At 45.8% G+C, this 22,126-nt stretch overlaps 1 protein-coding gene across 2 annotated transcripts in view; it reads left to right on the plus strand.

Annotated features, from left to right (window-relative positions):
- Positions 1-3,894: 3,894 nt before the first annotated feature.
- The window catches only part of CACNG2 (calcium voltage-gated channel auxiliary subunit gamma 2), a 134,921-nt gene continuing 116,689 nt past the window's right edge, over positions 3,895-22,126 (plus strand). The window contains exon 1 of one of the 2 annotated variants that reach the window (XM_083400839.1): positions 3,895-5,223. In XM_083400839.1, coding sequence (XP_083256965.1) covers positions 5,013-5,223 — 211 coding nt within the window. In that variant the 5' untranslated portion in view covers positions 3,895-5,012. The remainder of the gene's footprint in view (positions 5,224-22,126) is intronic. The other variant, XM_083400838.1, reaches the window with a different exon arrangement.

The following is a 22,126-nucleotide window of genomic DNA, read 5'->3' on the forward strand; positions in this document are numbered from 1 at the left end:
ATATTTGGCACACAGTATGGGGGCAGGGAAGCTGCTCGGTGTACAATTTGGAAAGGAGAAATGGCAGGTGAGGAAAAGGTTAAGTTAAGCAGCCCTTCACTAGTCACTTCAATTCCAATTATCCCGTCTCAAAGTGCCTCTTCCTGTTAAGGGAGTAGGGGATCAGAAAAGTGAGTATGTAGCTGGTCCTAAGTAGCTAGGCTTGGCTGTTCAGTAGGCATGCTTTTCTGCTAGCAGTTCAGTTGAGATCAAAGCATTAGCCATGGACCAAACTACATGTTACACTGACATTCTATTGTTGTAACTGCTGGTGTAGTTTCCTTCTTCAAAATCCAGCTGCATTTGAAACAGCACCATGGCATAGTTAAATATTTGTAAACCTTTCCCTGTCATGCTGCAGCCCTGATCCAAATTACCCACTGAAGCTATTAGCCATGTAGGAAAAAACACGAAGCCCCCCCCCCCAATTCTGCCCATCTGCTTTTCCCTTTATGTTCCCTAATAGCAACTTTGAATGGGTGATTTAAGTTAGGAAACTGGTGTGGGAACAAATCGTTTCTAACCATCATAGCATGGTCCCTATGCAACCAACTGGCACCCAGGGGATCAGGATGCAAATCTTTGCCTAGCCCCATTTGCTCCCTATTTAGCCTTACACAGTTCATTGACTCATTCTAAATGCTAGATCCAAGGTAACATTTTCTTCCATGTGAATTCTTTGGGCATGATTCTGATGGAGGAGTGCACTTGTAAAACGGGATGTCTAGCACCAGTGTCTAGCACATTGATGGAGCTATATTAGGGCTTAAGCAACCTTTTTCTCTCTGTATTTCCTTGGGAGTAATCTGTCAGGGTCTAGAGTCACAAGTGGATATGACAGGAGTAAAGCCAGAAGCAAAGATGAGTGGGACCATCCCACTTTTCTCTCTCATCTTTATGCCACTCCCCCACCCCCCAGCTTTTTCTTCCTTGCCACCTGCAAGAAATAAGGCAAAGGGCCTCATGGAAGTAGACCTATGACCACAGGGTTCCCACCCCTGATCAATAAGGAGGGGAAAGAGGAGAAATGAATTAAAAATCCTCAGCATTTTCTTAGGAAGCATCTGAAAATAGATCAGGATACTAAATACCTGAGAGCTGGAAGCAGTGGCAGTGGCAACAGGAATCTTCTTCACTGGGTCATTGGAAAGACAAACAAAACCACAAGGGAAAGACTACAAGCTGCTTTGCATAACTATGAGGGCTAGAAGCTTAGATGGCCTTGGAAAATGCAGAATGACATTACGTCCCCACGAGATTAAGCTCTGATTACAAGAAAGTTGTAACATTGTTTGTGAATATTTATTATTTTTAATAATGGTATTTGATATAATCCTTGAAAACTAAGTTCCAAGCATCTGTTTTCCTTTGAGTTCAATACATTAAAGAGCATAGAAATACATAAAGGAATCTTTTAAAGATGGATATTTCCTCTACTGTATGTGAACCTGGTAGGCAAGCCATTCATCTTCTGCAAACTCTTTAATGTTCATCAGACCTTTGAGTGATTGTTTAACAACAAAAAAGTGCCTCAGCCTGTAAAGTGAAAGAGAGAGGGAAAGAAAGAAAGGCAAAAAGGCAGGGGTATGAAACTGCAATGTGTCTCGACACCTTCCACAGATTCAGTCTCACCACACACCCCTCTGGCAAAACTACAGGCAACCTCAAGCATCCCTTCCAGTCTCTCTTGTTCTCTGATCTATGAAATTGATCAGAGATAAATGAAATCAGTTGGACCAGAAATTAGATGGGAGTCATTTCACTTCCTTTGCTGTTGTTACATTAATGAGCAATTATACATTAAGAACTATGAGGTGACTGATGTAATTAACCTCATAAACTGAGACTACTGAGGAAAGGAGGGGGAAGGCTTAGGACATACTTTGATGTCAGTATTGTATGTTAAAAAAATATAGATAGATAGGTATTATTGGGCCCACTGTTAGCATGTTGCAATTGGCTTAGTAGATACAGCGAACTAGCACAATTTTGTTTGTTTCTAAATGAAGGGTCATAAGAAGTGGAATATCTCAAGGATATATGTTGGGACAGGTGCTTTTCAGCTTGGTCATAAATGACCTAGGGTTTGGGATGAGCAGCAAGGTGGCAAAGTTTTTTGAAAATGCTGAATTATTGGTGGAAAAAAACAAAAAGGGATTGAGAGGAGCAAACTGGTTGGATGTGCAAAAAAAGTTAAATATTGTTCATTATAAACAAGTGTCAATTGATGCACATTGGGGCAATAAATCCTCATCTCACACATACACTGATGTGGTCTGAGATGGATGTGACTGGCCAAGAAAGGGGTCTTGGGTCATGGTGGATAATGCAATGAGAATATCAATAAAGCACATGCCAGGTGTGAAATGGGCAAATTCCATGCTAGGTATCATTAGGAAGTGGTTCTGGATTAAAACTACCAGTATTGTCAGTCCTTTACACAATCCTCAGTGCAACCATGCCTGAATTCTCTTTACAGAGCTGGTCACTGCATTCCAAAAAGGATAGTTTAGAGCTGGGAAAGGTGCACAAAAGGGCAACAAACATGACCAGAGTAATTGCTCTATATGGAAAAGTTACAAATTTGGGGGCTTTGTAATTTAGAAAAATGGTGAGTAAAGGGGGACATAACAGAGGCTTGTAAAATTATGCATGGTGTGCAGAAAGTGGAGAAAGAAAAGTTTCCATCCCTCTCATAACACTAGAACTCAAAGTCCTCTAATGAAGCTGAATAATTCAGGACAGACAAAAGGAAATACTTATCCACACAGTGCATAGATAAGCTATGGAATACCACAAGACATGAGGATGGCCACCACCTTAGAGGGCTTTAAAGTGGGGCTTAGACAAATTCATTTAGGATAAGGCTATCAGTGCGTAACTACTATCTCCAATCTTCCTCTAGTTGCCAGTTGCTGGAAAACAGAAGTGGGAGAGGGCTATTGCCATATATCTCCTGCATGTGAGCTTCTAATAGGTTTCAGGCTTGCCGCTCTAGGAAACAGGATGCAAAACTAGAAAGGCCTTTGGTCTGGTTCAGTAAGGTTCTTCTTCTGTTCTAATGCTCGCTTTCTCTCTCTCTCTCTCTCTCTCTTTCTCTCTCTCTCTCTTTCTCTCTCTGAGCAAGGACATTTGAGGACAAGATTCTACACATGCATCAAGTTCCTTATTTGTTCTGCCTTGTTTTGCCATTCCCAGGGCTTCAAAATATCAGTTTGTTGGAGTACGCAATCTGTTATCTCACAGAGAGCTTTCAAAAGACAGACACACAACATAGATCCACACCCAACAATTCAACAGAACAACGGATGTAACCCAACAGCAGCACCCTCCTCCCCCCCCAAAAAAAAATGGTTTAAGCACCCAGCCAAAGTAATGAGAACATTTCCCCCTTTTTTGTCAACATATATAACAATATATGCAAATAGATTTCAAATTACCCTTCCACGTTGCATTTTCACTGTCTCCTAGGAAGAGAAACGGCTGATTGAAGTTTTGTGCTGGACTAATTGTGATGTGAGGAGCTCTGGGCACTTATTACTGGAATGAGCAGGCTGGATGGGGGAGCGGGCATGGGGGGGGGGGGAGCGCAGAGGATGAAAAGAGAGATCCAGCTACTCCTTTCTCTGAGCTCCTGAAGCGTAAGGGAGTAATCATTTCAGAATCTGGAAGGAGAGGGGTAAAAAAACGCAAAGGATCACGCAGGAAGGCTAATCGCCCCCGCCCTTCCTGCACTTAAGAGACAAGAAGGGTTACTATCACTTGCAGATGCTCGGGAAGAGGATCTAGGAAGTGGAAGGTTGCCCCCCCCCCCTCCTTCTCCTCCGCGCGCCCGCCAACCCTCCTCAGTTTTCCCAGCAGCACCCCGGGCAAAGAGGTAAAAGAGCTGTTCTTCAGCACCGCGGAGTGATCGGTGCAGGGGAGCTGTCCATTTCAGCACCACCACGTTAATGCAGTAGGTGGGAGCGGAACTAGCAAGGCAAGAAGAGGCGCGAGACACCGACGAGCAGCATATCCTGCAGCAAGCCTCCTGGTTCCCCTGATCTTCGGAAGCTTTGCAGAGAGGGGGGAGGAAGGGAAATCCGTCTTGATTCTCCGGGAGAGACTCCCCCCTCCTCTGCCCATTTTACCACCACTACCAACATCACCACCAATCACAACAACCGCTGCTCTGCCGCTGCCGTGAAGAGGGGGGTGAAAAGCCATGGAAGGCAAAACCTCAGCACCTGTTCAGCTGAAATCAAGGGCTTACAATATACTGGCAAGTCTAGTTCGGTGGTAGAAAACGGGGAGCGGAGGGAAGATCTGGAACGAGAGCGAGCCAACAGACGAACAAAAACCCCACCAAAAAAAAAATATATCCGAAGAAGATAACTGGAAAGAAAAGGGATTTTTCATGGCGCAGGCTGCAGAGCTGAGCAAGAAGACTGAAGGTTGCATCTCTGCTCTTACAGTCTCTAACTGTCTAGGTCCAGATAATGAGAGAGTGTGTTGAGGATGCTGTTTCTGTTGCCGCTGCTGCTGCTCCCCTGTTCACTGTGGAAGCCATCTCCAAATTAGCCATTACATATGGAAACTGGAGACCAGAATTTTAGAAAAAGGGATTAAGGCATCTCATTTTTGGGGGGGTTTATCTATTTTTTCCTTTATTTTATTTTTATATAATATATATATATATAAAATATTAACCGCCGGAACGTTTCTCTTTTAAAAGGCAAGCCTCTTCCCGTGTGATTTTTTTTTTCATTTACACTGATTCCGTGGGCTTTCTTACCTCCCTTTTTTATGTATAGATTTCTCTCTATTGATCTCGAATAGATATCCATTATATTATTATTATTGCTATTATTACTATTATTATTCTTACTAGAGGAAATATTATTCTTTTATTTTATTATTAACATACAAACATACACACACACACACACAGCCCAAGAATCAGAAGGCGTTGGGTATTTGTATAATGAAGAATTATGGGGCTCTTTGACAGAGGTGTTCAGATGCTTTTAACCACCGTTGGTGCTTTCGCTGCCTTCAGCCTCATGACCATAGCTGTGGGGACCGATTACTGGCTTTACTCCAGAGGGGTTTGCAAGATGAAAGGTACCGGTGATAATGAAACCAGCAAAAAGAACGAAGAAGTCATGACCCATTCTGGATTATGGAGAACCTGCTGCTTGGAAGGTATTTGATTCCGAAGCTCAACCTCTCCCCCACTCCCCGTCCCCACTCCGTCCCATTCCCTCCCATCTCCCCCCCCCAAAAAAAAAAAATCTTTCCCCGTTCCACCATTTTCTCGCTCCAACCCTGCCGCCATGGAACCAGGATGCTTGGGTTAGTTTCTGAGGAAAAGCAGTAAAGTTAGAAATAGCTCAGGTACACGTCCCCATTCTGTCCCCGCTAACCCCTCTTTCCCTTGTCCCCTGGAAACCCTGTTAATGTGATCAATGATCTCTGTATTGTGAAAACATCAAAGGGACCGTCTTGTTAAAGCGTGTGTGTGTGTGTGTGTGTGTGTGTGTGTGTGTTCGAGCCGCCTCTTTCCGGATTCTTTACAGTTCCTTTTTGGAAAGCGAGCAAAATGTTATATTATTGGAGTGCGCTGTTGGCTTCTAATGACGGGGCGGTTGGAAGGGGGGGCGGAATAATTGGTCTCCTTTTGCGAATGGATGTTGATGACGAGAAGTCTGGGAGAGTGAAAAGAGGGGGGAAAGAGGCAGAGCAACTTCCTATGTCTGGTGGCGTGTTCTGCCCCCTCACCCCCGCTTCCTCACATGTACAATTTCTTAGCATCAACAACAGATCTTGTTATGTCTCGGCTGCCTAATTGGGTAAACTCGAATGTTCCGTTTTCTCTAGCGGAGTTTGCGAGGGGCTTTCGTAACGTCTCCTCCAGGCTGCTTATATACAGCTTGGCTGTGCGTGGCTTGTTTATTCTTTCTATTATTATTATTATTAGGCTGGATTCAAGGGTGGGAGAGATCTGTATGCCCTTCTCTCGCCAAATGAACAAGTGGTGGAGAGAGGAAGGGGAGGGGAGAAGGGACAAAACCCTTTCCCTCTCTTCGCACCTCCCCACCCCCGTCTCTCTCCCTCTGTAATAGGAAAGTGAACAAGAGCAAGTCCTCTCGCACCCGGATTGACATGTCTGATGGCAGCAGGAGAATCACTACGGCAGCCAGTTTTTGAAATCAGACGCTGGAAATAGGCGGAGGGAGGAGGGGGTCCGGGGCTTTGCTTTGAAATGTGCTATTCAGCATGGCTCTCTCGGTATAGATGTGCAGGGCTGCGAGAGGGGGGGGGGCGAGGGAGAGAGGGATGGAGATGGAGGGGGGGGGCTCTTCAGATCGTGCGTGGAAAGAAGGAAGGGAGGCTGATGCAAACGTGGGGTGTTTTGTGGGCACGCAAAGCCTCGCCGTAATCAGGCCGTCTGTTTTAAGAATAGAAGCTAACTTGGGGGTGGGGGGAGCGGGGGATGGGTGGGCAGCATGTACATGGCTTGCCTCGCGTCCCCGCCTCAAACCCCAAGCTGAGGCCGATTGCGCTCGCCGGCGATGCCTCGGGGGTGCTGGGGGGGGGGGCAGATCCCGCAAAATAGGATGGCGGGGAAAGGGAGCAGGGTCCTGGGAAGAGAAGATCAACCTCTCTCCGCTCGTCGTTCATGGCCTCTCTTGCCCCCAAGCCCACACCCGCCCCCTTTTTATAAAAATAGGGGAAAGTAAGAAGTAAGCGGGTGGGGGGGGGGTTGGACCTGCTGTTTGCAAATGGTTGTGGCCAGGAAGAATAGCGACATCCCCCCCCCCCTTATTCTTGGTGCAAACGGTTGAGTGATGGCTGAACATGTTTTGAATAGCTAAGTGACTTCATTGAGCGATGGTCTGTTTGACGCATACTGCATTTGGTGCCCTTTCTCTCTCCAAGCCGCTGCCTTTTAACATATTCTGCAGAGGACTTCCATGCTGAATACTCTATGCTATCTCCCAGCCAGAGAGAGGCGGGTGGGGGGGAATCAATATCGGAAAATTAATCGGCGGCGTTTTAAACACGCCAACAACACACACACCCCTCCAGAGAAGCGAATCTATCTGGAAATCTCTTCCCCTAAACACGCACACACACACACACACAAATATTAAGAGCCTGTCAGGCTGCTCTATTCATTAAAGTGGAAGAAAAGGAGAGGCATCGATCGAACGAAGCACTGACGAGATCCCTGTCTTCCAAAACGCGAAAGGAAAGAGGCGGGATTGCCTCGGGGACTTGGGGGGGGGAGGGGGCTGCAGAAAAGCCTTCCCGATCGGTGTCTTTTAGGATGAGGAGCCGATGAGGATGACTGCTGCTGCTGCTGCTGGGAGCAGTCTGGAGCGCCAATGAGGCGATCTTCCCGGGGGCAGGGGAGAGAGAATAAATAAATGTGGCATGAGTCCGCTTGTGCTTCTGGATCCACAGACACGTATCTCTGGCTACGAGGCATTTGGTGCGGGGCGGCGGCGTGTGCAGGGGGTGGGGGAGGCGGTGCGGGTCGCTCAGGGAGGGAAGAAGAGAGGAGGAGAAGAAGCTAGGCTCTCTTTCTCCTTCCTCCCATTTTGCACGAGCCTTCCCCCCACACACACACTCCGCACCAGCTCCCCTCCCCCACACACCCTCCCTTTCCCGGCAGCTCGCCTGGGCTGAGATCGCCCGTCGATTAAAAGGGCAAGGATCTTTTAATTAAAAGCTCCTAATTGTGCCCATCCCGAGACGTGCCGTCAGCCTTTTTAACTCGGCGGCGTGTGTGTGTGTGTTGCGTGTGCGCGCGCGTTTGTGTTTGTGCTCACAGCCCCGTTTGTGTGTTTTGGAAAATCGCAGCCCTGCAAAAGGGGTGTGAGAAGAGTAGAGGCAACCGCCTGGGCTGCTGTCACGGCGGCGCCCCCCCCCCCCACTACGTTAGATGGGGAGGGTGTTCTTCTGCACATACACACGCCCAGGCACAGCACACCACCGGCCCTGCTCCGTTGAGCGTGCAGCTGAAGTTTCCCTGAGAACATCCCGTCCCTCTACTCGGGGGTGGGGGGAACCCCCAAAGGGAAGCAGCCTGGATGGCACACTCCGCCTGTTGCTCGTCCATCGCCGGAAGCCACGCCGGGTGGAGAGACATGCAACTTTGTATGGGGGGGACGGACGAGGGTCGCTGTTAGCCCAGGGTTAGTCAGCAGCGATGCTGGGGCGCTAGATCAGGACAGCCGGTCTCCTAAGCTGCAAAGCACACGAGCTCCTGGGCCGAGGCTGGCTTTGCCCGGGGGCCTTTCCTGTCGGAGGCAGCAGAAGCAGAAAGAGACTTGGCTTTTTTCGACTCCCCAGAAGAATAAGCATTAAGTGGCTCTGGGGTTCAGGGAAGCTACGTCGAGAGGCATTCTTTCTGATCTCCCTTTCTCTCTCTCTCGCTCTTCAGTCCCCCTCTTTTTTAATCGTGTCGTTTGGCCTCGTGGGAAGACTCCCTGGCTGGGTTTGAAAGTCGCCCATTGGGGAAGGACTCTAGCTATTTCTCACCTCCCCCCCCCCCTTAGCTGTAATATTGGAAAGTGAGACAAATAACAAAAACTGGAAGGTTTGCTTTGTTTTGTTTCCAAAGGAAGATCGGGCATTTATCCCTTAGGATCGCTCTACTTCTATTTGCCATCTATGTATGCTTACAAAGAAGTAAACCCCACTGAATATAGTGGGACTTGCTCTCAGGTCAGTGTGCATAGGATTGCAACCTTAGAAGGCTTGTGGCCTTGGAGAAAATGGGTTGCATTAGAGTCCCACTGCACCAGCCGCCCTCCCTGCAAATCCGTGGTCTTAGAATAGGCTCTGATTTTTCCATGAGACTGTACAAAAATGGCACCAAATGCTGGTTTGTCCTTATATCAGTGCTTAGTTTACAAGAGAGGTTTTTGCAATGCCCCCGCTTAGCTACTGTTTTTAGAATACCACAGGTGATCACAGTTTAGCTAAAATTGGAGGGGGTAGCAAGGTGAGCTTGTGGATTTAATTCAGTGGCCCCTATCTTTCCTATCATAATTGGAGCATTGCCTTATATCTAGCTAGGACTGTGATATGCAGTGTGTGATGCATCTTTCAGTTGTGAGATACTATGGCTTTTGTTGAATAAGGATCAAATCCGCATCATTTCGAGAAGGCCTGTATGCAAACAATATTTTTCATGTAAAACTAATGGTGCTTTCGTTGCTCATTTGTGGAATATACAAATCATTTTGGCTGTAGGAATATCACATTTCCCTACAATAACATCTTACTACAGCAACAACATGTGATTCTGCCCTCCAACAAGCATGGTTGTTCGTTGTTCATGGGAGCTCTATGACTGCATAAGTGCCACAGTCCCCTCCTGTAGGTACTGCCTCCTCAATGTTGTCCTGGGCAAGGGTCTCTAGTCTGGGGCTAGTTAGCTTCATGACCCATTTGTTGGTGAACTTGAATGTCAGTGAATTGCAAGAGTTCCAAAAGACAAGCTTAGGCCAAGGTGAACTCCAGATTGCCCAGTGGCCTTTGCAGCTCGAATGAGTAGAAGGATGGACGGATACTGCTAGTAAGAGAGGAGTGCCATTGCACTCAGGCCTTGCTCTTGAGCTTCCTATAAGCATCAGGCTGGCCACTGTCAGAACAGGAGGCTGAGCTAATGGGTCTTTGGCCTGATCCAGCAGGGCTCTTTTCATGTCCTTCTCACAGAGTGATGAAACTCCTCCCTCTCCATGCCCACGATCTATTGTGGACCTATTTCTGCTCCAGTCCTGTTGGAAGTCAATGAGACTACATTCAAATAAACATGGATAAGTGTGAGTGGCACAAGGTTTTGTGTGTGCATGTTGGTTATATCAGAGACTGAGCAGTCAGTCATGTATTGTACCACTCCAGGGTTGGACTACTTAGACATCCCAGTAAGACTTTTCTTCTTTTTTTTTTTTCTTTTCACGAAACAGCAAACACCAAGTAGTTGCCAATGTTCTCTACCCTACCGCTCTGCCACTTTGTGACAGTTCAGTCTTTGAAAATCATTGACTTTAAAAAAAAGGTTATGTTTCTTTTATTTATTTAATTGAAAGTCCTGTTGCTCTTTATTTACTTATTTTGTAAACAAGCAAGCAGTAGTGTGACTGTTGCCACCCTGTATTGTGTTTCGCCAGGATATCATACTGCTGTTGCCTTTGAATCAGAACCTGCAGACATTGATATTTAGTTGGATCACACCTTGGCAGAATAAAATGCTAGTGAGAACTGGGGGGGGGGGGTGCAGCATCTGACAGCATGCAGATCAGACCTAGTTCTTGAAGCAAATTCATCTTGTTCATGTAAAAGCTTTTTAAAAAAAAATTCCCAATTTTATTAAGGAAGAAAAACATTTGTTTATTCATTCATTTTGAAAATGTGTAAGAAACAGAGATATTCCACAATGAATGTTTAATCTCCCTTTTGGACCTTGTATGCAGTACATACATGTTTGTATGTCATGCGTGTGTTCCATAAAGATGGAATGGCATATATTATACTTCACCCATCCATGTATGCGGAAGCAGCTTCAGAAAGAGGAAATGTAAAGCGGGGTGGGCACAGTCAATTCTTCAGTTCTCCTTCCCACATCAACACTTCCCAGGCTGCTTTTCCACCACAGTGATCATAAAACATGTGTTTGCCAGAGCAAACTGTGAAACCCTTAATGCAGAGATGCAGGTGGGAGGTGCCATGATGCCCTCAAGAAGTTGCGGAACTCCAGCTCCCACCAACCCCCATCACCACGGCCAATGATCAGGGATGATTCTAGAGGTTCCCCAACAGGTTCCCCAACCCTGCCTTAATGTTTGATGTTGGTAACTTTGTTGTAGTCAAAGGGAGGGGTGACAAAACACTATTTGGCCTCACTGTCCGTGGAATAAAACATTCCTCCTGAAATGAAAAGTTGGCCATCCCTGATTTAGAATATCATGCACTGAGCTTTTACTAGGGATTTTTTTCAAGGAGAGTTACTTTGATCCTCAAGAGATTGGTTTAATCAGGGCTCCTGATGAAAATAGGTGTAGGGTGGGAGGGAGGGAAATATCATTAAAAAAATCACTGATGTAATTATGATTACTGAGCTAGTGTATATTACATGCTCCGAACAGCTAGCATGTATGATATGAATACTATATATTTCAAATAAAAGAGGCTGTGATTTGTTGGGTGGAAAGGTGCAAAGGCTTATGTCCACCTAGATGTTGTGGACAATGACTCACATCAGCCCCTGCCAGCATGGTCAATGGTCAGGTATGGTGGGAGTTGTAGCCCAGCAACTTTGGAATAGGACCACACTGGCTGTCTCTGGTCTAGAGTGTCTTCTCTTAATCAAGACAGCCATATACATAGCCTGGTGGCTGACTCAGTTCTGGCTTCTCCTGTTTCAACTATCAGTTGTTTTTATTCACTCATTCATTCATTCCTTATACTTCTAACCTACCTTTCAACACAAAGTCACTAGGATGAGCTAGCTACAGCTAATCCATAGATAGACAGCTACTACCTAACCCAGGGGTGGAGAATTTGTGGCCCTCCAGATGCTGATGTATCCCACCTCCCATCACCTCCCATCACCACCAGCTAGCATGGTCAATGAGATGATGGGAATTGTAGTCTGGCAATATCTGGAGGGCCAAAGGTTAGGTGTCCTGTCCTAACCCTAATCCTTAGACAGTTTATACTCTATATTCAGCCAAGGGAAACCACCGCTTCATACAAAGTGATCTCCTACAAAATGAAAGACAACAGCAGGTGCCTATACCCCAACTCATGATTAGAATTGCCACCAACATTTTGCCTGAAGCGGAATTTGCCATGGGTCTCTAGTTCCAGCTCTGAGAAAACCAGCAGAATTCTGAGGAGGCAGGCAAAGGAGAAGGCAGTTACACATCTCCACAAATGATTATCAAAAAGTGCTGAGCATGCATCCCTGCAGACAAATCAGGTTTTAATCTTCTCCTTTCTTCTTGGGCACGAGAGTCAAACCTTGAAGTTCAGATCCATTCTGGAGGGCTTTCTTCCTCATGGCTGGATTGAACAAAGATGTCAGCCCCCAGCTGCACTGACATTCCAAAATATACTGTTTTCCTCATCTGAACGAAGAGTTCCGGTCCACCTCTAGAATATTATTCATCTCATTAGATTAGGTTCCCCACTCAGGCTCCTTCGTTGGCATGTATTAGAACCATCACATTTTAATACTTTATTATTACTATTTTTCTTTTATTTTTGCTCTTGGCCATTCTGTCTTTTATGCTGCAGCAGGCTCTAGTTTTCCAAGTTGGGGGCTGGGAAGAGACCTTTTGGATTTTTAATTGCTCGTTTGTATGTCAAGCAGCTGAAATCAGCAAACTCTTATCAGCCATCTTATCCCTTCCTGCAAAGCTCTTTCTTTGATGGCCATTTCCCTCTTAGCCTCTATCTATTAATTTTGATGAATGCTATTTCTGAGCCCTGGTTAAATCTCCATAACTAGGGACTAATTTGGTCTTCCTTTTTACAGAAATCCAGAAGCCAAAAGGAGATTGGCTCACTGATGCCTCACAAAGCAAACAGGGATGACTTTGATTTTCTTTCACTGCACGGTTATTGGGGTTGTCATGTCATTACTATCAGAGGAGGGATTGGTCTTGGAGGCTTGCATGTGGGGCAACAGGCAGAGAGCACAATCGACTGAGAGTGAGCGTGTGTGCAGCACAAGAGGTTAGACATCCCTGTGGATTTGCCTGGTGTGAAGGCAAATAATTGAATGGAGGCTGGTGATGAAAAGAATCCCAGCCAAGAGACCCTTTCTGAAGGAAATTAACGAGTTCATTGCTCCCTCTTTGCAGCTTGTCATAGCTGAGCAGTGCAGTGTGCAGATGTGTTTGAGTGCAATTTCAACCAACACATAAGCCAAGCGTTGACATACACCGAGGCGGAAGGCAGGCAGGCTGCATTCTCACTTTCCTGACATTTCCTTGACCTGTGCAGAACCCCTGCTATTCAGCCTCAGTCCCCCCATATTTTCCTGCCAGCATTATTTAGGCACGGTTCATCTCCTGGCTCTGTGATCTGAGTTTTCCACCCCAAGGCCCCTATATAATTTTGCCAATGCACCTTGGTCTCAGCTTGTTCTCAACTTCAGAATCCTTCTCATATTAATCAATCCCCAGCAGAGCTTTTGCCAATACACCCTCAATCTTGATTTGCTGTAATAGCCGGTTTCCCCATTCTGGAGTCTCTGCAGTGCTTTACATCCTCTGTTTTGCCAGACCAAACTCCTGCTATTTGTGCTAGGACTCACACAGCTTTGCTCATGCACGTCCAGCCTGATTTATAATACCCCTCGCTGTTCCAGCCTTAGATTTCCTCTGAGCACAACACAGTTAATTGCTGTGGATTAAGGCAGGGTGGTTGTATCTTTGCAGAAAGGCCCAGATACAGCACTGTGTCTCATGCAGAGCAGCAAGTGATTGCCCAATACATTGCGCACATTCGAGTGGCAGGCTGTCCATATGCAGCAAGGGTTGAGAGAGGGCCATAGCTCAGTAGATGAGTTCAAGCCATGCTATAGGAGGTTCATTCCTTAGCATCTCTGGGTTGTTGGGTTTTAAAAGGGAAAAAACTCAAATAGCAGGACTGGGTGATTTCTCTGTCTGAGGATCTGGAGAGTGGCTGCCTATCAAGGTAGATGACACAGGACACGATGAGACCTTCTGTCTGAGTGCAGAGACTCGCTTGTTAAGGAAATGCCATCGGGGCAGGAGCTTGAAGCAGAAGTCCAGGCCCCACTCAGCAGAAGGATCAGAAAGTCCATAAACAGGCTTGCCTGGTGCCTTCGTTATATATGTTTAGGTGCCAAGCAAAAACATTCCTCTTCTCTCAGGCCTTTGGCTAATTAAATAATCTGTGGCCTTTTATACTGTGGGAGGGAGTTATTGTTATTGTTGGCTATCAGGGTATGTTTTTGGGGGGAGCCTATATGGTCAACCATCCTGTGATCCTCGGATTAGAAATGTAATAAAGAAAAGAAAACATTGCAAGGCCAGCTTCCCAAATTTTGAAATAAGCAAAGTAATATGCATTACCATCTCAAGAGAACTCAACCCCAACCCCGCAAGATCATTATGTCCACTAAGTGGAGATTACCAGGGGTAGGCGGCCTGTCAATATATTGCTGAATTTAGGCCCCACCAGAATGGCTAATGGTCAGGGATGCCCAGAACCCTAGTCAAATAATATCTGACGGGTACCATGTGGCCTACCCTTAGGTTAGGCTATCATGAGATATGCAAGCCTAAAAGATGAAGTGTTAAAGACTGTATAACAATCAAGAGCAAAGAGCAACGTGGCTGCTGTGTAAGGGGGGTGATGGATAGCTTAACGTTGTCCTGGAATGCACCATAAATTGCCGCCTTCAGGAGAGTGAGAAAGAAACTGTAGTGAGAAGGATGTGGATCTGCAGTGTAGCAGCAGCAGCATCGCTACCATGCAATGCAATTGCACAGAGACACAGATAATATTCTGACTTTTTCCACGGATACGAATAACGTTCTCTTTCGACTATCAAATCCTTCTTCTCCCTCTCCCCATGCGGTCCCAGAATTGTGCAGCCTACAGTAGACCCCTGCGCACATGCATGCTTATGTGATCTTGCTTTTGGGCCAAGGGAAATTGAGCCTAAATAAAACACAATTCCATCTAGATCTCAGAGCACTGAGGATTTTGCCCTCCCCCACCTGCTGTGCCAATAGGTTTCCCAATCAAACTGGGAAGTGTATCTTATTTCAGGGAGAGCCTGGCCTGCACCATTATTGCACTGTTCTTTGCTTCCTGAGGCAGCATTTGCTGGGAAAGAAGAATGCAGCTTGGCACAATAGGCATGTTCCCTTTTCAAAGGAAAAGGGGAAATGCTTTACCAAATTGTACAGCGGCTAATTTCCCCCCATCATAGTTTTTCTTCAAACCTATAAAAAGAAATAGGGTAGGGCAAGGAACATTAAAAAAAAAAAGAAAGAAATATAAAAGGCAAGCATTCAATAAAGATACCCAGTCGTGGCACATATTTTTCTTATCTGCAACGATTTTGGGTGTCATGAAAAAGCAGGAAGTTGTTTGATTTTTAATATATATATATATATTTCACTGTCAAGGAGGGGAAGCTTCAGGTGCCAAGATAATATGGGTGGTGGCCCTGTGTACGATGCACAATTGCTTCTCTACCCACCCCCACCCCACTGTCCCCGCACCAACATACACATCCGGAGCATTTATTTTTTTTAGGGCACCATTTGCTACTTTGCCTCAGGCAGCAAAATGCTTTAGGCCAGCCATGCTTGGGAGAAGTAAACATAAAGGAACGTGCCCCCCCCCCCAATCTCTCTTTAGATCTCCTTTGACTGGTCTGCCCTCCCTCAATCTACGTTCCCAGTTATCTGTTCTCCACTCTTTTCTTGGGTTAAAAAAGTACACACATCATCTCTGTTTTCAGGTCATAAAGTCTTTTTTTTTTTTTTACAGATCATTTATATTTTATGTGAGACTTTCGTGCTGTATACAGTATATGGTTGGGGGGGGGAGAGAGGTGGGGAGAGACAGCAGCAGGGAGAGAAGGGGCTAGTAAACTTTCCTTCTTTTTACATCTTCATTCTTGCCTGTATTTCCTTCTCTCTGTTGCTTTTCTTTTATTCCATTCTTCCTCTTTTCGTTCTGGCATTTCTGCTTTCTGCCACCTTTCCCTTGCCTCCATGTTTCATTATCACACCTGCAGCTTCGCCATATCACAACTTCTCACTACTGGGGTTGGGTTTTTTTTTTCCACCTTCACTCCAGCGGACTCACTTCTTTTGTATTATGGTCTTCACTGCTTTTTTCTTCACATCTCTTTTAAGATTGCCTTTTTGCTCCCTATCCCCTCTGCTTGAGTCCTCTTTCTTTCCTCAGCTGAGGAACAGGAAAGCTGCTGTCGCTCATAAGGGCAAGAAGAAACCATATTTCATATTTCTGTGCCTCCTCCTGAATGCACATGCCTTCCTCTACTCATGGCTTTCTCTCCTGTCACCTCTAAGGAGCGGGTCTCAGCATTAACACATATACAGCTCCTGTACAATCTCTTGACCACCTTCATTGTGCAAACTTTGCTACGGCAAACAGAAGTTGGTCAAGATCAATTGCTATGATTTGTACTGGATTCAAAAGCCCATAGTCTTGTCATATAACAACCATGCTATAGGAACAAGGTAGCAGATTCTCACCATAGATAAGAACATGCAAAGTCGAAGTGTTTTTTGCAGGAGTAATACATAAGCCGGTCAGGAAGAGCTGCAGGCAACATTTTGATGTGGCTATTCAAAGAACTTCCAGGTTATATAATGCATTTTTACCACTGATATTGGCCATCTTGGATTTCAGAACGTTTGAGAACATGACAGATCCACGTCCCAAAATGGTTATTCTCATCCATCCAATAATAATTATGCTAAGCCATCTAATAAGGAACCAATTCATGGTTCAACAAAAAAGGCTTGGAGCTCCAAAGCCAAGTGAGCTTCAAAGCCTGGCCAGGACAGGGTGTTGCAGGGAACAACAATCACACCATACATTTAAAGCACTATGATATCACTTTAAACAGTCATGACTCCCCTGCCCAAAGAATTCTGGAAGCTGTAGCTTGTTAAGGGCTCTGAGAGTCATTAGGAGACCCTATTCTCCTCCCAGAGCTATGATTCCCAGACTTCTCTGGGAGCAGTGAGTGATTGTTAAATCACTCTGAGAATTACAGCTCTGGGGGAGGAATAGGGGCCTTCTAACAACTCTCAGCACCATTAACAAACTACAGCTCCCAGAATTCTTTGAGGAAACTGCAACAGTTTCAAGTGGTATCATAGTGACACCAGCCACTGCTGCTAGCATAGACCTTAGCACTGGCCTTTGGGGATGGATACCATTGTTTTCATATTTCTTGAGTCTGAATTGCTAAGCTTGCTCACTTGCACCTTTACATTTTGTACTCATCCATTGTCCCTATCAACCTGAAACAGTCTCAGTTTTCTGGTACCTTTCTTCAATCAATATCTGCCCTTATTTTGTCTCTGTTTAAGAATGTAAAGCTTTAGTGCACATGGCTGGAGTTGGCAGTCTTTAGGTATCAGTTTCCTCTCTTTGATCACAAAACATTAACCCTCCATGTTGGGGCACTGAGTGGGACTACACCTGGTCTCTGTTTCGCCTGCACATACCTGCTCTTGCATGAACATCAACACACCTTGTTGTGCACAGCCAAGGCATAGGCAGCAGCTGGTGAAGTTATCTGTGACCCCATTCAGTATGACAACCTTTGGCAATTATGGTCCACCTCACCCCACCCCACTGTATCGTCAACTAAAATAAAGTACATCATCTTTACTTCTAAATCAATAAAGGTCAGGCTGTTGCAGAAAAAAATGAATGCAACAACCTGTGTAGGGAAGAGCCTCCCTTAAGGTCTTGGGTGGGGCTTAGGGGAAAGTGACAACCTGGATAGTATGGTACACTGTTTTCAAATGGGAAATATTGAATGGCAGCAGCAAGGACCCTGTTCCCTCCAGGCATTACTGGATTCCAACTCCTATCAGTCCCAGTCAACATGGCCAAGAGTCAGAAATAATGGGAATTGTACTCCAACAACACCTGGAAGCCACAAGTTCCCCACATCTGTTTTAAGGTCAGAGGCATTGAACAAAGCTGTGATGCTGTGTCTGCAGCTGTCCTCCTTTGACAAAGGTGACTTTTCCGTTGTACTGGGAGAAGAGGCAGGGCAATAAATGAGAGATATGAATGCTCTTCTGTGTTATGTGCATGTGGGGGTAAGTGACTTACATGGGGAAAGCAGTGTGCCATTTTTAAGAAGGGAAGGGATGGTGCCTTGGTCTGATAGGAAGTCTGCATGCCAGACTCCTTCTGGATACTGTGGTTACTCAGTAGGGAAGAGAAGGCATTCTGTGCTTCTTCCAAATTGTCTTTCTTTTGTCCTGGAGTTGCCAACAATGTCCCAAGAGGATGGTCAGGGTGCAAAATTAAGCTGTGTGGCTGCTATCTGCAAGCATCGACATCCCAGCCCTTTGAGACTTTCTGGTCCCACATAAACCCAACTGGAGAGGGATGGTGATAATGATGAATTAGTATGACACTTTCATTAGCCAGAGTGCTTTATTGCCCTGGTTCCCATTTCAGCAGAGGGAAGGACAGACACCCCTGGGCCTGCCCAGTTCTGGTGGCCAAGCCCAGATGGGCAAAGCCAGGTCCTACAGTCCAAACTGCTAGCTGCTCTGCCCACTCTGCTTCCTTTTGCATCCATGAGAGTGTTCGCCAAGCGTACAAACAGCATCGAACATGCAATCAATGCCATTGGTTGCTGCTCTGGGTTTGTTTTGCTCTTTTAAAATACATGTGAGAGACTGCCTAGTTTCTCTCACACACACGCTGGTGTAACTCATGAGTCACTCGGCTGAGGGGGGGTGGGGAAAGAGAGATGGTTTTATATTTGGTATTGAAGCAGTTTAAGCAAGAAGAGAACTGGGCACTTATATAAGAAGCTGGCTTCTACTGAGTCAGACCAATGTTCCATAGACTAGCATCTATGCTGACCGGCAGGCGCTCTCAAGGCAGCTCTTTCTCTTCGTCTGCTGCTCTGAGATCCTATAACTAAAGATGCTAGAGTTTACCAGATGCCTGTCACCAAGCCTTTTCCTTCCTTCTGTTTTCACATAATTTAGAAACCATTTAGTTTTACGTCTCTCAGGAATCTTTTTTAGAGCAGGGAATGTATTTTCTGCCCTTTCTGATCTCCTCTGTTACACACACACACACACACACACACACACACACACATTTCATATTTTTTTTAATGCAGCTCAAATTTAGTCGTGATTTGAGGGCTCCTTTGCACATCCTTCCTTCTAAAGTGTTCCCCTGACGTGGGTTGAGGTTAGTGCTAAGCCAAAATTTCTCAGAATCCATTATCCTGGGAGAATTCCTGAGTTTCCATTCTCTCTCTCTCTCTCTCTCTCTCTCTCACACACACACACACACACACACACAAACATGCATTCTTAGAAAAATAAGACCACCTTGCAAAATTTTCTCTGAATATTCTTCACTATTCTTTTTATGGGGGGGGGGGAGACGATGACTGCCATTCTTTCTCTCCCCCCCCCCTCGCCAGTACCCAAATATGCTAGGTCTAAGGCACAGTGGAGGAGCCAAAATAGTGGCCAGACTGCCAAAGCAGTTGTTGTTGCTGCAGTTACTACTTATGGTGACAACAACAACAATATCTATCTATCTATCTATCTATCTATCTATCTATCTATCTATCTATCTATCTATATCTATCATCTATCTATCTATCTATCTATCTATCTATCTATCTATCGTCTATATCTATCTATATCTATCTATCTATCTATCTATCTATCTATCTATCTATCATCATCTATCAATCTATCTATCTTTATCTGTCTATCATCTATCCATCTACCCTTCCCACCTTTCTTCCAGTGCAGGACCCAAGGCAGCTCCAAGTATAAATTTAAACTAATAAAACAAATGCTGTTTTTCTAGCAAAAGAGGTGCCAGAACTCACCATGAGCACCTCCCTTGTTCTCTTGTCATGGTAATGGTATCCACCTGGAGTTCCAGCGAGTTCCAGCTGAAAAAAAAAGCCCTGGATACAACCAAAAACCCACAATAAATAAAACCCAGTTTTAAAAACCCAATTAAATTATTACACTATTAAAAACAGCACCAAGCATGTGCATGCATGCACGCACACATACAAAACCCACTCCCAAATGACCCTACCATAACATGCCAGTTAGTGGCCAAAGGCCTGTCGGATCAAACATGCCTTTGCCTGCCAGTGAAAGGAAAACAAAGAGAGAGAGAGCCCGCTTTGTCTCCTGTGTAAGGAGATACAGTCCTTCAGATAGACTGGACCCAAGCCATATAGGGCATTGTAGGTCATAGCCAGCATTTTGAACTGTGCCGCAACCCAAAATGGGAAAGGAAGAAGCTGTGCAACTCCTACTGCTAATGGGGAGTCCCACATGTGAGAAGCTGCTCCTCCAGCCAGTTTCTCTGCCCACAATTTGGGTAGAGAATTCTGAGAGGTGATTTGCTCTAGTTGCAACAATAGGAGGAAACTTCTCTTGGACAAATGAGAAGCTTACCAGGAGGAAAGGGGAAGTTAAAACAAGAGCCAATGACCACAAAACACATCCACGAGAAGTGACTGGTGAAGGTTATGATCCCTCCTATATCCGCTAACTCTGGAACTATTGACTACTTGGCATTTGAGGTCTTCCTGCAAACCCTCCACCCTATACTGCTGCACATCACCCCAATCTCTGAGTGGTACAGAATTCCAGGGATTCCAAGCCCAGGGTTTGTGTTTCCTTTGAAATGAGACACAGTGGAGGCTCTGTATGATATATGGTTTATTTACACATATCTGCAGCCTGAGCCTACAATGGAGGGGTTCACAGCATTAGCACCCCAAGAGGGCCTTCCTTCCCCCATAGCTGCAGCCTTGGATTCGAGCAGAAATCAAACATCACTTTGACTCTCTCTGACATCCCAGTCTGAAGCTTTTAGCTCCCAACCCTGGCCTTTTTCTTTCTAACCACCATCCAGCTGAGGGAGGGTGTCCACCCATTTGCCATCTGGCACAGATCCACTTCCTTTATTCCCTTAATGGTCCATTACCCAGGCTATCACCTCACCAGGAAGCTAGCCTGGTTCACATTTTAACATTTGCTAGATCCAGGGATTAGAAGGGTCCCATAACAATATCAATGGCCAATGTGACTGCAGCATCAGTTACTATTTCTGCCTGGCTGATTGAGGAAATGCCCTATCTTTTCATGACATTCCCTATCCTCAGCAGGTGTGATCTTTCTGAAACCTCAGTTACTTGTTGGAATATATACTGCTGAATTGTGGCCTAAAAGGAGACCTTTCCTTTTAAATGCATAATGCTATAAGCACTCACCAGCCCATGGAGCCCGGCGGAATTCTAAGGCCCCTACTTATTTCATTGATAAACTCCTATTGTGTAACAGCTGCATGATCTTTGGTGGAGCAGTTCCATACCAGCTGCTCACAGACATCTCCCAGGCCATAATCCCTTGTTATGAGATTGGCAATTTGTTTCTGTGAATGTGCAAAAGAATGGCAGATGTGCTGTCTGAGCCTGGCTCTCTGCCCCCTCAGTGCCTTTGTCTTGCTGTCTCTTCTTTCTTCTGAGCCTTCAGTGACTTGTTCTCCCCTGCCCTCTACATACTCCCCTTACTATCACCTTTATCCCACCCTCAAGGACCTGCCAGGGACTGTCTGGATGCAGAGGAGTGGTGAGAGTTACCACCTGGGGAACCTGCAGGGGTAGAAGGCTCAGAGCCAGGGGATTGGTGGTGGGGTGACAATGTGTGGCCAGAGGGAGATGACTGGGAGGAGGAGGTGTCAGAAGAGGTAACAGGGTTTGGTGAGCAGGAAGAGGCTGTGGCAGAGAGCAGTTCAGATTCTGAGGTAGAAGCTGCAGCTGCAGGGGAGTCGGACCAGGAGACAGAGAGGCTACTGAAGAAGCCAGGGAGTCTCCACCTCCTGCTGCAACCAGCTCCCCTCCCCCCTAGTCTCCTAGAACATGCAAATAAATGAAGAGGGCAGAGCAGAGACACAGCTTGCAATGTCTTGGAAAAGACCCTGGAGAGGAGGAGCCTTTGGAAGTGGTGGGAAGGCAGGAACCTTCAGTCCTCGCAACTGCCTTGATGGAGCAATATCTACTGGGAAGATTTGCTGGGATCACTAGGCCTGTGCCATTTTGGTTTCTTGAATAAAGTGTTAACTTCACGGACTCTGTGTTTTGCTTTGATTGCTGACCTGCACTTGACTACAGCTCCTGACAGAATCCTATTCTCTGGTCACCTAGGCTACTGGTTTTCTGTTGGGCTCCAGTGAGTAGGACCAACAGGTTCAAATGAGAAGAAAGAGGATTTAAACTTAGGAATAATTTATTGACAGTATGAGCAGCAAAGGTGGT

Source organism: Podarcis tiliguerta, assembly GCF_965153285.1.
Source record: "Podarcis tiliguerta genome assembly, chromosome: 10".
Taxonomy (NCBI): Eukaryota; Metazoa; Chordata; class Lepidosauria; order Squamata; family Lacertidae; genus Podarcis; species Podarcis tiliguerta.